Genomic DNA, 15,419 nt, shown 5'->3' on the forward strand with positions numbered 1-15,419 from the left:
GACTGCTGCTCTGAAACTACTGAAATATGTTGGGAAAACACTGGTTACGTATTCCTCTGCATATACCTCTCCGACGTGACTGCACGTATGATTTTGCTATCCGTGTCGAAACATGAAAGCCACTCCATTGTGTCAAGGTCCATGGTTGGTCGGGATTGCTTGAATCATATAAGTACCTGATAGCTGTTTCGGTATTTGGGGCAGAAGAAAGTTCAGTATCTGTCGTAATGTCATCTGTATTTTAAGGGAGATCTGCCATTATTAACGGGTTGCAGGTAGTCAGCTGAAATCTAGATCGACAAAAACATAGAGAAGACATTACGACCGATACTGATCATCTTTCTGGTTGATTGGTTGATTTGGGGGAGGGGACCAAACAGCGAGGTCATCGGTCCCATCGGACAGGGAAGGATGAGGAAGGAATTCGGCCGCGCCCTTTCAAGGGAACCATCCCGGCATTTGCCTGAAGCGATTTAGGGAAATCACGGAAAACCAAAATCAGGATGACCGGACGGGATCTTCCTTTTGTTCTGGATTACATCAAGGTCGTGGGTCACTACTGTTCACATGGAATGAAACCTGACGTATTGTTTTTGATGTAATATGAATCCTAACCTCTGGCTATCTAGACATTTCCTTGGCTGTATCATGCAAATATCGGTTTGGATTCACCGGCGTCTATGTGTTGACTTTTCGTCGCATGTTGGGATTTCTTGATATTCTGTTGCCGATCTACTGCTTTACTGACGCTGTAATTCATAAAAATGAAAACTGGCGTTATTAACAAAGAGGGTGATGTTATATTTCTTAAATAAATAATAGTTACGAAAAATATCGAAAGTTCAATGCAGCGAGTGAAGAAGATTTTCACACTTACTTAGTTAATTAAAGTAGTGGCTGACATTTGCGTTATACTATAACAAGGATTTTTATCATTCATTGATATTGCGTGTAAGCTCGTTATAACATTCTATCGTGGAGGCTAGGTGTCTAAACCTTACGAGCCACAATGACTAATTCGCAGATGAGTGTTGAAGTGAATTTCATTACATGACTATCGAGTAAAAGACTTGAATTGCAATGCCACTCAAAGAAAGGAAATATTTGTGTTTGAATTTTGTTAATTTAAGTGCTTTTGGACAAACAGTACAATTTTTTCTCCAACCGATGCGTTAGCAGACCACATACCGCTGTTCGTCGGAGAAGCAGGGATTTGCTAAATACAGGTATAGACCACACACTTGTAAAGATTGATCCTGTGTTTTGTGATGGTGATTTTCATCGAAAACTGCAAGCGTCTGAACTGGTATGACACGTCTGTATGAATCTTTGGGATGCGTGGCAGCATACCTTCACTTGTAAATTTTCGGTTTAATATTGTAACTTCCATCATGAAGTTCATTATATTTGTCACTAAAAGCCTCGTACCACTGCAAAGTCATGGTGAATTTTTGTTTTAAGGAAGGATGACAAGCATGCGGATTTTCATTGTTGAATAATGTGGCAGCATGTTGGCAGATCAATTCAGTGAATTCAGTTCAGTTGGGTAACCGACAGCTTCATCATTATTCATTACTGTATCGTTACTTCACCGGGTATTTCGTTTTAAATGCTGAAATTTTAGGCAATGACATTGTGGTTTTCGGATGCTAATATAACAAATGCGCGGGCCATGGATGAGTTCTGTTATTCGGTGCGATATTTGAGAAAACTTTTTGAATGAGTTCATCTATTATTGCTATCATTTTATAGAAGTTTTGACTATGTGATGCGTTATGTGGATTAATCGATTTCCATTTTCCCATTCGCAGTATCGTGCAATAGTTTTGCGAAACTCTCAATGGATCTATCAAATTTCTGCATGAATCACCTTAAAAGCGATGATCTTTGACATGTATTAGGTTCATCATCGGCTGTTAAATGCGATATACCTAGTAGAGATAATTGAAGAGCTGTTCATTTTTTCTCAAGTATTCTGTTGTGTGATCAGGCGCTTGTACGCAGTACTTTATTCATGCCCGAATTTTTGTTGATATTGCATGTTGGTATCTCTGTGATTAACATAGTCAGTGGCAATTCCATCCAAAACCTTTGCTGTATATTCAGATTATGCCATTTCCAGTGCAACATTTTTTCGTGATTTAATGGTTGCCGACTTAAGTGAAATGACGGAAATCTTTCTTGTGCCGCCGGACGCGTCTAGGATATACGGTTCGTCTCTTTGTCTTTTAATTACGTACATAGTTCACTCGTAGGCTATGTGTTGTTCATGAAGCGGTTTAGGATGATTCGTTTGTATAAGTGTAACCAACTGGTCATCAAAGTGTGTTTCTCTTTGATAATAGTAATCGTAAAGGTCACATGAAGCAGAATCGGTCCACTCATTCCTAGTTGTACCAGCGCTTTTTTAAAGATAGCCCAACACACGCCCTCAATTGAAACCAGTGTCTCATTACACGCGTTTGGTGTGAACTGAATGTCTGGATTTACATTCATAGTTGGAAATGCTGTATAACGTCTTCACCCATGTAATCTTTCTATTCTTCGAAACCACTTTTTGGACCAATTGCAAATAATGTGAGCATTTGCTGTAGTAGAGCATTATTAGATGCATCAGCGAGAGAAGGGTTCGAATGCACGTCGACTTCAGGAAGGTTTAATTCTTGGCAAGCGACACAATATATTGTACATACCTGTAAGTTGATTGTTCTCAGTTGGAAGAATGTCGGGCCAATTTCGATGTTTAACAGTAATGGAAAGTAACAGCATTCTACACTGTTTGGGAGAGAAGTTTACAGACGGGCTTGCGCGTCTGTCGAATATACCCCGTCAGCACCAAAAGTTTCGAGGCTGGATTAGTAAAAAATAAATCAAAGTTAAGACCCTGTTTAATGTTTCAGGTGTTCCACTTAGTCGTCCCCACAGAAAGTTCGTATAACCATGTGAAACTTTCAGAAAAGTCCTTGTTCTGTAGGTCGTTCTCCTCGTGCGTCTCATTCTTACCTTCTTCGATCTTTGCAAACCATCAGGTTCATATTCTGCATCGTTGTCGTTTTCTGGTAGATTCTTGTTGACACCACCAAGCGTCGACTTCCGTAGTTACCTTTTCCAGAAAAGAACTGTCCAGGTTTATCATGTCAGTCAAGTTATGGAAGGCGTCCACACGTCGGCGTTTTTCTAGGGGGTCAAGGTGTGCTGTAGGTACTTAGCATGAATGTTTATCTTCTTCAAAACAGTGTTAGGGCTTCTATAACACTTGATTCAGAGACATTGCTCCATTGCAATTTGTGACTCAATAACGTTGACACACTACAGCCGCACGTCCACTACTTAACACTGCCTGCTCGTAACTCAACGTGGCGTATCGCATATCGTGTCGCTTCAGGTTTTCTGTATCATAATGGGTCTGTCTACGAGTCATTATATCACCACATTTTTATGATACCTGCTGGCCAAAAGGGAGAGAAAGACCTTCACTGTTTCAGATAGCTGATCATTAATCAATAGAGACATAGTGTACAATTTTTCGTTATCGGAGAAGAAACCCATGCAGCCACTCACATGTTCCCTGTAGGTGTCGTCCGCGTTCCTAGGAGGATGAGAAGGGACGTTCTCCTGGTGGTAGGCGGAGCCCAGCTGCCACGACCGCAAGAGCAGGTCCCCCGTGTAGACGAGGCCGCCACGGTGTTGTGGAGACATCGCCAGGCTCCTGCGGAGCAAACCGCCGCACGTCTCAGCTTCTGCTATAAGTGCTGCACCATTCAGTCACCAAAAGAGTGATGCATGTCGAAACGTTGCTCTGTTATTAGTCTTTAAATGTCTTAAAATACCATGAATACCCAACAGCCAGGGCCATACAGAGGAGGTGGTAAGATAGGGTGCTACCAAGGGAGCAGGAACAAAGGGGACCAAAATTCTGACTGGAAAAAAATACAAACTGGAGAGCAGGCCAAGCATAAGATGTACATGAGTTCTCGTATCTCTTGTGTTTCTATCACCCGCTCACGAAGAAAACACTTTTCCCTTCGGTCCTTGGCCCGCGACTGCAGATGCATACTGTTGCCACAGCGTCATTTCTAGTACGATTTCGTCGAACGAACAGAACACGGCTAGTGCCATAATCGGATATCCAAGAAAATTCGCTTAGCGGAAAAGGAATCAAAACAAGCAAATGTGTGTCTCAGCTTGTCCGAAGGTAAACGACCGTTTCTGAGAATACGACAGTTATCGATGTAATTTTGATGTCTTTTTGCGCGCCAAAGAAGCTAGCGACTCGGCACCTCACTTTTGCACTAAGTGTTCTAAACCTGATTATTGTTAATATTTATTTCATTTTATTTCTGATGTCTACTCATGTCCGCACAAGATTACTACACAAATCTCTCTTATGAAGTTAGGGGTTAGAAGGGCTTCATATTAAACGCAAAATTACAACTGGCTTTCACAACAAGTCTTTTTTCTTTTATTTTTTCATTGTCTGAAGAAACAGACATTAGTGACGTAGCTGCGATACCTTTCAAACTTTAGTTACACTAGGTATGAAGATGGCACATGAAAATTTTTGTTGCACCCGGACTCGATACCAGATTCTCCATTTGTCACGAACGGGCACGTTAACAGCTTCGGCTATCCGAGCCACGCTTGCAGGACCGACCCATAGTGCCATGAATGTCATACATTTATTATATAATATATGTCTGTATGGTATTTTCCGGGTCTACAAACTTTTTAAATTCTTATATTCTTATATTTCATTCCTCCATTAATTCTTATATTTTAGTCCTACGTTTATTCTTCAGGAAGATTTGATTCATTCCCTTGGATGATTCCAACCGTAGAAATTTTCGAGACAGAAAATTCCGAACACCACAAGCATAGCTCGAAGGCAGGTTTGCCACACTGATATTTCATCGTATGAATCTCACTCGGGAAGAAGCGTCGTTAACGCTGTTGAAGATTTCACATTTTGGTAATAATTTCACGGCAAACCATGCATAACAGATCCCTTTAGCGAAAACTGGCGCTTTCAGTTGACCATGAATCAAGATTTTTCACTGAGAACGTTTTCAAATAATTTTTCATTCATTTTGTCTTAATTTGTTCCCCAGACATACAATCAGTAGACGAGAAACGGCAACGTTAGTTAATTATAAACTAGAAAACATTCGTGTACTGATCTCCTACGGACATGGGTGGATAAAAGAAAAAGAAAAGTAAAAATAATAATCGAGTTTCGAACACGGGGCAGAAAGATGTGAAGTCGCGGCACTAGCCACTGTGCGACCGCTTCGATTGACTCATTTACTCGCTAGAAGGCATATTGTATAATACCTCGTATACTTTGAACTCATTTTCTCTGAAACGGTCGAGTATGTGTGGATAAGCCGAGACACGTGTTCCTATTTTGACACCTCTTTCAATGAGCGACGTTTCTGGGAAGTCAGGTTATGGTATTCGTCGTGTTCTCCTCGTAATAAGCATCGTAAAAGCGACTGCTTACGAACAGCGTAAGTAGCTTATTTGGCAACCGTGCGCCAGGTCCATATATCTGCTGCCTACATTGCTCACTAATCTTCAACACTGGGTACGACTTCGCTGCGGTATCATAGAACATCAAAGTTCTGCGAGCAGGTGCTGCAGCAAATGTTCGTCGATTGCTTCGGAATGAGGACTGGAGCAAGAGTCGACAGTCGAAGCAAAAAGGCTGGATGATATTGTGCTTTACTTGTACTTGCTCCTCTAGCTAGTCTTTAAGTTAGTCGATACTTCCATTGGTACGATTTGCTGTGAAAATAAAACAGGTATTACAGAATAATTATTTTGTGGCTGAAAATTAATATGCAGCTGTTGCGCCAATAGACAGATACTGTATATTCTGCTCATGTATGGTGACTCCAAGTGTAACAAAAGTAGGCTTTGCCACTGATCATAGTCAGTAACATAACCAATGAATTTCTTTTTCTCAGTGCAAGAAAGTGCACAGTATAACAACAATAAAACAATATTTTAAGTGAAACAAAATCTATATGTTATAGTTTACGGCAGGCGCTGTCAATTGGTTTTATGATAATTATACACTCCTGGAAATTGAAATAAGAACACCGTGAATTCATTGTCCCAGTAAGGGGAAACTTTATTGACACATTCCTGGGGTCAGATACATCACATGATCACACTGACAGAACCACAGGCACATACACACAGGCAACAGAGCATGCACAATGTTAGCACTAGTACAGTGTATATCCACCTTTCGCAGCAATGCAGGCTGCTATTCTCCCATGGAGACGATCGTAGAGATGCTGGATGTAGTCCTGTGGAACGGCTTGCCATGCCATTTCCACCGGGCGCCTCAGTTGGACCAGCGTTCGTGCTGGACGTGCAGACCGCGTGAGACGACGCTTCATCCAGTCCCAAACATGCTCAATGGGCGACAGATCCGGAGATCTTGCTGGCCAGGGTAGTTGACTTACACTTTCTAGAGCACGTTGGGTGGCACGGGATACATGCGGACGTGCATTGTCCTGTTGGAACAGCAAGTTCCCTTGCCGGTCTAGGAATGGTAGAATGATGGGTTCGATGACGGTTTGGATGTACCGTGCGCTATTCAGTGTCCCCTCGACGATCACCAGTGGTGTACAGCCAGTGTAGGAGATCGCTCCCCACACCATGATGCCGGGTGTTGGCCCTGTGTGCCTCGGTCGTATGCAGTCCTGATTGTGGCGTTCACCTGCACGGCGCCAAACACGCATACGACCATCATTGGCACCAAGGCAGAAGCGACTCTCATCGCTGAAGACGACACGTCTCCATTCGTCCCTCCATTCACGCCTGTCGCGACACCACTGGAGGCGGGCTGCACGATGTTGGGGCGTGAGCGGAAGACGGCCTAACGGTGTGCGGGACCGTAGCCCAGCTTCATGGAGACGGTTGCGAATGGTCCTCGCCGATACCCCAGGAACAACAGTGTCCCTAATCTGCTGGGAAGTGGCGGTGCGGTCCCCTACGGCACTGCGTAGGATCCTACGGTCTTGGCGTGCATCCGTGCGTCGCTGCGGTCCGGTCCCAGGTCGACGGGCACGTGCACCTTCCGCCGACCACTGGCGACAACATCGATGTACTGTGGAGACCTCACGCCCCACGTGTTGAGCAATTCGGCGGTACGTCCACCCGGCCTCCCGCATGCCCACTATACGCCCTCGCTCAAAGTCCGTCAACTGCACATACGGTTCACGTCCACGCTGTCGCGGCATGCTACCAGTGTTAAAGACTGCGATGGAGCTCCGTATGCCACGGCAAACTAGCTGACACTGACGGCGGCGGTGCACAAATGCTGCGCAGCTAGCGCCATTCGACGGCCAACACCGCGGTTCCTGGTGTGTCCGCTGTGCCGTGCGTGTGATCATTGCTTGTACAGCCCTCTCGCAGTGTCCGGAGCAAGTATGGTGGGTCTGACACACCGGTGTCAATGTGTTCTTTTTTTCCATTTCCAGGAGTGTAGTAAAGAAGAGAAATTCTCGGAATATTTTCTGAACTCATAGCTCTTAGTCTTTCATGTTCTGATGTAATCGTCCAGGCACTATTAAATTATTTACGCGGATCAGCACTGTCTCATTACCAGAACGGTTAGTGTCGCTGTCTTCGCTGTGGGAAGACCTGCGCTCGATTCCGGGACTCCTTCGGATTTATTTCTGACGTAGGGAGTGCAAATGAGGAGCTGTTTGAATAAAGAAACAGTGGCAGCAGGACTCATCTACTGGCACTAATGGCTGGAGGGACTGGTGACCTGGCGCTCGCATGTCCCACGATCACAGATCGCTTCTCCTAACGCCCTGTAGGGAGTCGGCGGCCAGTCGGAACAGGTGTAGGTCCCAATCCGTGAGTGTCACCTACTTTATTTACAGGAAGCAAAGAAAATCTGATTTTTACCACACATCAGAAAGCTATACAGTGAAGGAGTTCCCAATTTCAAAATTAAATAACTCAAACAGATGAATGCAAGAAGAGACATGTTGATTGTAAAAGCTGTAAGAATTTTGTACACAAGTTTCGAAACTGCTTGAAAAGTTGCTAGCAGATGTTGTGGTACGCCGTGCAGCTCGTACAGTATCAACTGGCATAATTAAACTCGTCTTCTGCAATCAGCTTTTGCAGTCACATCGTAGGCTATTCGAAATATCTATCTCTAGCAGACAGAAGGTGGTGCAAACGAACAATGAAATTTGTCATCACGTACGATACCGGCTCAGTGGAAAATGATGCTACACAGATCGCTTATTCAAGCTCGTCCAGCGTGGTGGGATGCTTCCATTAACCAGTGTCTTTCAATATGCCCCACAAAATGTAGTCACAAGGAATCACGGCGGGGCAATATGGAAGACAATCCACCTTGCTTCAGTAACTTAGCTATAAACCAACGCAATGGCTCTATTTCCGAATTGTTCATCAAGAAAGTGAAACAACTGTACGGTGCGATGTGCTGTGGCCCCTTCTTGCATAAACCACTCGGCAGCTGGTGCAGCCTCCAACTCTAGCTGTGTGACGACACATTGTTCCAAAATTCCAACGTAACGTTCACTAGTGAGCGTTCTCACATCAAAAAGGACCAACAATGCATTATTGTTCTCAGCAGCCCACCACAGCACAAATAGTAACTGTGGAAGAATATAGTGCTTTCGATTCAGAAAAATGGGGATTGTCGATACCTCAAAGTCGCTAGGTTTTTTATGTATAAATGACTCTGTTCAGGCGGAGGTGTGCATCGTCTATGAATGAGATGCAACCACAATTAAATCCTTCTTATCAATCATTGTGAGAATATTCGCAAAGTCAGTCCTCTGTCGCATAGTTCGTACTGGTATAGATTTATGGCGTTGGATTTTGAATGGAGATATGTGTAGGCTCTATCTTAGCACTTGCAGGATCTGTCTCAGTATGCAATGCGTGCTGGATCGCTTTAAACCAGCCTCTGTTGCAATTATTCAGACGGGTTTCCTTGGATATTACTGAATAATTACAGAAACTGTGACAACTTTTTCAGGTGTGGTTGTGACCAGGTTTCTCCGCTGGATGATCAACCATGCTGCCTGCCCATTGATATTTGTCGACGAGCCTGTGAATGGTTTTCCCGTCGGATTCTTTTGGAACATAAAATCGTGTTTGCAAACTACGCCTTGTTGCCGCAGAACTGTGTGGTGACCTGTGGTTCTTCAGTAGCAGAAAAACTCGTCGTTCAATGGACTACATCATTTAAACCACATCGGTCAGCACGCTAACCTCCGTTCGCGTTCTAATGGTGGAACCGACCTTTCTGAACTGCGGTGCAGTATTTGTAGGCATTACGTATTGCGACTGCAGTGCCATCATTTACCAGCTTTATGGACTATTTTGAACTTTATATATAATATCTGTATAAAATTCTTACAGCTTTCACACTAAACTTACTGTTTATTGCACTTATCTAACGGTATTCGTTTTCGAGATATTTAATTCCCAGGTTTCATTTTACTTTCAGTTTTGTTGGAAAGTTCATACTATTTGTAATTTCAAACAATCATGTTGGTGGAACATCCCCAATTGAGCATTATACCAGAGGTTGAAAATAACGCGTCAGTTATAAAGTTCTTATATTATCACACGGCCGGTTTCGGTCTCTTACAAGCCCATCTTCAGGTGTCGTACCTTGTTGCTGTGACCTCCGAGCGCGGCGGTCGGCGTGTACTAGGCGCGGTGTGCTACCTGCGAGCGCAGAACAGGCAGTCACATCAACAAGGTACGACACCTGAAGATGGGCTTATAACAGACTGAAACCGGTCGTGTGATGATAAAAGAACTTTACAACCGAAACGGTATTTTCAACCTCTGGTATTTGTGATTTACTTAGTGTAATAATACATATAATTTGTTTTGTTCAAGTTTTTCGTCAATGTAGTTGATTTAAGTAGTACTTAGCAGGCAGATTGCCTCACGAGAGCGTTCTCTCTTGTAACATTCTGGTGAACTGTTTGTACAACAAATGTTACGATTAAATGCTACCTATTATTTCTGTAAATATATAATAACTCTTACCTAACAACCCTATTGATGGTATTAAATTAAGTCCCCTAGTTGCACTTCCCTTCCGTTAACTGTGACATTTCATATTTCCGCTGTTTAGCTCTACAACTTCTTTTTTATAGTACTATGATGATTTTGGCCTAAAGCCTTTATCAATTGCAATAAATCGCAATAGATCGTCAAGATCTATTGAACTAGGTGTCCAAGCGAGCAGATAAGTACAAAATGAAGGAATAGTGTGGCAAGCAGGTAGAAAACATGCCTTCCAGCCAAATTTTTCAATTTTTTCACGGCTGGAAATCATGTTTGCTACCTGTTTACCATTCATTTCTTTTATTTTGTACTTACCTACACGCTGCTACACCCAGCTCAATAGATCTTGTCGACGACTGCACTTGACAAAGTGTAGCTGCATGCAATTACAGTCAGATGAAGGAAATATCATTCAAACGAAGTGTGACTTTGAATATTTATGTACCAGCGCTCGACAGCGACTTGACGCTCTACTGTTGTAACACGATAAGCTTCTTATGACGACCATTTAGACTAAAAACTGATTCTTCTTCTTTTTCATGACCTTATTCTTTGTCTTCACGGGGTGTGCATGTTAATCGGGTTTGGCAACGTTGGTACTAGAGGGTGGCCGGATTCCTTTGCTGCTGGCACCGTCATCTCCCCTGGGACGGAATTTGTGCAGCGATCTATCTGCGTCTAAATGTTAGCCCATGGCAATGTGTGAGTACTTTTTCTAAATGTGTGGTGATTGTGTAACTAAGACGAAACGTGGATACTAGCCCGGTAATCACATGTTGCGATGAGACAAACCGCCTAAAAACCATGATCAGGCTGGCCGGCCACCGGCGCTCGTCGTTAATCCGCCGGAAGTATTCGGGCAGGTGGGTAAGTCGGTTGGTGCGATTCGCCGAACTCCGAAGCGGTGTAACAATGCTCGCGCTTGTCCGAATGGGTCGGAGTAGAGATTCGTTATCTGTCACAAAATTTTAATAACTCGATCAAGTGATCTGTGAAGAGAAGAGTGACTTATGTGTTGGGTAGCTGTGGAACGAGGTAGGCACACAACTCTTCTTTCGCTACCGTCGATATGAAATACAGGACAAAGACCTGTCTATATCTACAACTATATCTACATCTACATTTATACTCCGCAAGCCAACCAAAGGTGTGTGGCGGAGGGCACTTTACGTGCCTCTGTCATTACCTCCCTTTCCTGTTCCAGTCGCGTATGGTTCGCGGGAAGAACGACTGCCGGGAAGCCTTCGTGCGCGCTCGAATCTCTCTCATTTTACATTCGTGATCTCCTCGGGAGGTATAAGTAGGGGGAACCAATATATTCGATACCTCATTAAGAAACGCACCATCTCGAAACCTGGACAGCAAGCTACACCGCGATGCAGAGTCTGCCACTTTAGTTTGTTAAACATCTCCGTAACGCTATCACGGTTACCAAATAACCCTGTGACGAAACGCGCCGCTCTTCTTTGGATCTTCTCTATCTCCTCCGTCAACCCGATCTGGTACGGATCCCACACTGAAGAGCAATACTCAAGTATAGGTCGAACGAGTGTTTTGTAAGCCACCTCCTTTGTTGATGGGCTACATTTTCTAAGGACTCTCCCAATGAATCTCAACTGGTACCCGCCTTATCAACAATTAATTTTATATGATAATTCCACTTCATATCGTTCCGCACGCATACTCCCAGATATTTTATAGAAGTATCTGCTATCAGTGTTTGTTCCGCTATCATGTAATCATACAGTAAAGGATCCTTCTTTCTATGTATTCGCAATACTTTGCCTGTCTTCCAAGTATGGGCATTGGTCGACAATTCTTGTGCGGACTGCAACATCAGTCACTTTTAGGCTGATTTTCAATGCACAGTGAGGTCTCCTCACCTGAGCAGCAGCTGGTGCACGCGCGCCAGCTGGCCCTGCGATCGTAGGATCCTGGCCGCCCCCAGCAGCGCGGCCCGGTGCGTGCAGGACACTGCCAGCGCCCTCTGGTACAGCTGCAGCGCCTCCAGCCGCCGACCTGCCGGTACAGTAACAACACTCTCTGCAAGTTCCACTCCGTCCATATCAATACTGTGCGGGCATCGAGCTACCTGGTCATGTGGATTTTATCACACACGAACACATTTCACCTTGCGCACAACATATTTGTAAACATACTGGCCCAAGCAGCGATCAAAATGAACTGGAATAAAATATTGTATAGAACAGTCTAGTAAGCATAAAAATACTTTCATTCGGAAGTGGTGAGTGGTTCGGACCATGCCTGTAATTTAGGGTGCAACAGAATAGAGAAAAACATTTCATGTAACGAACAACAAGCTAAAAATTCTGTATGAGCCATTATATGCAGTGATGATGTGAGGAGACGTTGACACGGAGCAGGAACTGTGTGTACCAGTCACTGATGTCGTCTGTGACTACGTGGCGGTGCCATGAAGTTCAATAGCCTGTGGACTGCTTCTTTCCTGTCACCATACGTCATCTGGAGCTAATAGGATTCAACGTATGCGATACATGTCTGAAGTAAACTACGTCCGAACAGGCCTCTGAAGGCCCAATGGCACCGACCGACCGCCGTGTTATCCTGAGCCGTTAAGCTTCACTAGACGCGGATATGGAGGCACATGGTGTCAGCACACGGCTCTCACGTCCATTGTTAGTTTTCGTGACCGGAACCGCTGCTTCTCACTCAAGTACCTCCTCAGTAGGTCTCCCAAGGACTGTGTGCAGCCCGCTTGCTAACAGCAATGGGCAAATCCCGACGGTCAGCCACCCAGGTGCAAGCCAAGCCCGACAGCGCTTAACGTCGGTGATTGGCGCGATACGGCAGTAGTATAAACCTTGATACTATGTTGGATACAAGTTGTATCTAAATTATAGGGTGGTGTCCACAGTTCTCGGTCCATGCCATCGCCTTCTCGAGTCAGTACTGGTTATAACATCTTATAATTTACTTTTTCTTAATATATTAAATTTTTCCCTCTATTCTATTGCACTCTAAATTACGGAGCATGGTCCGAAGATGATCTATATCGACTCGAAACCGCTCACCACTTATGAATAAAAGTCTTCTTTTTATGCGGTCAAGACTGTTATATATAATATTTTGCTTCCTACAACTGAGTCCAGCTTGTTTGTGATAGTATAACACTAACCAGCCTCGCCACGTGTCAAAATGAGCACGACATTGTTCGTGCGAGGTCAAACAACAAACAAATGTGCTCCAGTTAATTGTATTAAGATTATATTCCTATGGAATACTGATTTCCTCGTTTCATTGAACGTCTGCCTACGTAGCTGAGTTACAGCCGACACGGCAGCTCGTTTGCAATAGATCAACGATAAAGTTTCTTCCAGTGGTACCTGAGAGATGTCATGCGATATCCGCAAAGAAATGCATAAGAAAAACGACGAAGAATAGATGGTAAATAAAGGATGGCAAACGGGATCGTCGAGTTGACTGTTATGCGCGAGACCCGGGTTCGATTCTCGGTACTGCCATTGATTTTTCCTTGGTGCGTGGACTGGAACGGTGTCCACGTAACCTCATGATGTCATCTGAGGAGTTGACCGGAACGGAGGTGTCTTCCTTGCTTCCTTACCGTTTAAATTAAGAATAGACTGTTTCGCTTTTCTTAATATTAATTTCTTTTCGGTGTCTGTATACCTTTACAAGCAGATTTCCTTGTCGAGTAAGAATTGAAAAATAAAGAGACTATTATAGCCAGATAGCTTACACACTGAAACAGATCAAAGTATCTGATCTTTGATACGGTCATCAAGAGAGAACTTGGTAATTTCTTCAAAATGGCGAAACGCTGGAAATTGTAACGGGCGCTTTCTCTTAAAAACTGCGCCTTGATATAAGAAACACCTTTCTTGATTTTGGTTGGCACCTAGGCTGAGTGGGGAACTTCTTACAAGGGGTTGCCACGATGATGGGACCACAGATATACTTCAAACTTTGTACACCTTTAGCAGGCCATTGAAACAACGTAATGTGTAAATATTAGCCTGCACTACTCTGGCAGTTCCGAGAAAATCGCAAGAGAAGGTTTACACGTCTGCTGTGTAACTGATGTATCTGCGCATAGATACCGCCGTTCGAGTTCATGGTGGTCAAGTGGTTAGTGTTCGAACTTCCACAGACGAACGTGTATGAAGTGACAGTTTGACTCCTCCTCAAACCCTCATTTTTGTAGTACAAGTTAAATTTGTATGATAGTGGAAAAATTTGCACCTACACTATTCGTCCTTGCTACCGTAGCAACGTCTCACGGTAAAGCAGGTTGACTGCCAAATGGGTCCAGACTCTGGGTGTGCAGCTGAGAGAAATGAGGCGCAAAACAATCCTGGGTACCTTGAAAACTGCATGTATTAGGGAGTTCAAAAATCACGACAGACATAAATTTTCAGGAAAACTCTATGTGTTTCTTAATTTACCTGTCGCTAGCTATAAATATGTTTGTTCTAATAATTAAATTTAATTAAATATATGTAGTCAAAAAACATTAAATTCAGTAAAGCTTCATCGAAACACACGTTGCATTTTAAATTATATTACCTCTCATATCTCATATAAATGAAATAATATGACCAGTGATGAAAGAAGTACAGATCAAAAATTAACTTTCAGCGGGCGTTTCTTTTAAAATCTGATTTCGTTCGTTAAGGCTCGCTGCATTTGTTCGGGGCGGACATCCCATGACATCCATTCATGTTCATCGTAGATCTGTTCACTCGTTACCGCTTGACCACCAAGAACTCTGACGCCCATCACCTACGCGCAGATACATCAGTTACATACGGACGCATAAAATGTCTCTTGCGATTTTCTCGGAACTGCCAGAGTAGTGCACCTTACAAATATATAAATATAATTTATACGGCCATAAAGTTGAATACAGTGTTCTAAAAAAGAAACAGGTGGCACATGATGATGAGAATGAGAATATCATTTGTGAGAATAATTTGATAGATCACCGAAAGCCCTAAATCGAAGCATGGCTCATGGCGTAGACGACTTTCCTACAGAATAGTTGAAATCCTTGGGACGTCCAGTCACGACAAAACTATTCCATCACTGTGCAAAATAAATGAGACAGGCGAAATACTCTCGAGCGTAAAGAATAATGTATTAATTCAAACTGCAAAGAATGCAGGAGCTGACTCTTGACAGTATTATTGGAATATAACACACAAGTCATGGTTGCCAAACACTAATTAAGTACAGAAGAACGGAAAAACTGATTAAACGATCTCTGGGAATATCGGTTTGAGTTTCGGAGAAACACACCAGGTAACGCCGGCCCTATGAGTTAGGTTAGA

The 15,419-nt window shown here is 43.5% G+C and overlaps 1 protein-coding gene across 1 annotated transcript in view; it reads right to left on the reverse strand.

Annotated features, from left to right (window-relative positions):
- Positions 1-15,419, reverse strand: part of LOC126095533 (protein O-mannosyl-transferase TMTC1-like) — a 337,583-nt gene that overhangs the window by 26,048 nt on the left and 296,116 nt on the right. Inside the window, exons 12-13 of the mRNA XM_049910315.1 lie at positions 11,973-12,108; positions 3,562-3,709 (exon numbers count right to left, since the gene is read on the reverse strand). Of these exons, the coding sequence (XP_049766272.1) occupies positions 3,562-3,709; positions 11,973-12,108 (284 nt within the window). The remainder of the gene's footprint in view (positions 1-3,561; positions 3,710-11,972; positions 12,109-15,419) is intronic.

The sequence above is a fragment of the Schistocerca cancellata genome, chromosome 8 (genome assembly GCF_023864275.1).
Source record: "Schistocerca cancellata isolate TAMUIC-IGC-003103 chromosome 8, iqSchCanc2.1, whole genome shotgun sequence".
In the NCBI taxonomy this organism is placed as follows: Eukaryota; Metazoa; Arthropoda; class Insecta; order Orthoptera; family Acrididae; genus Schistocerca; species Schistocerca cancellata.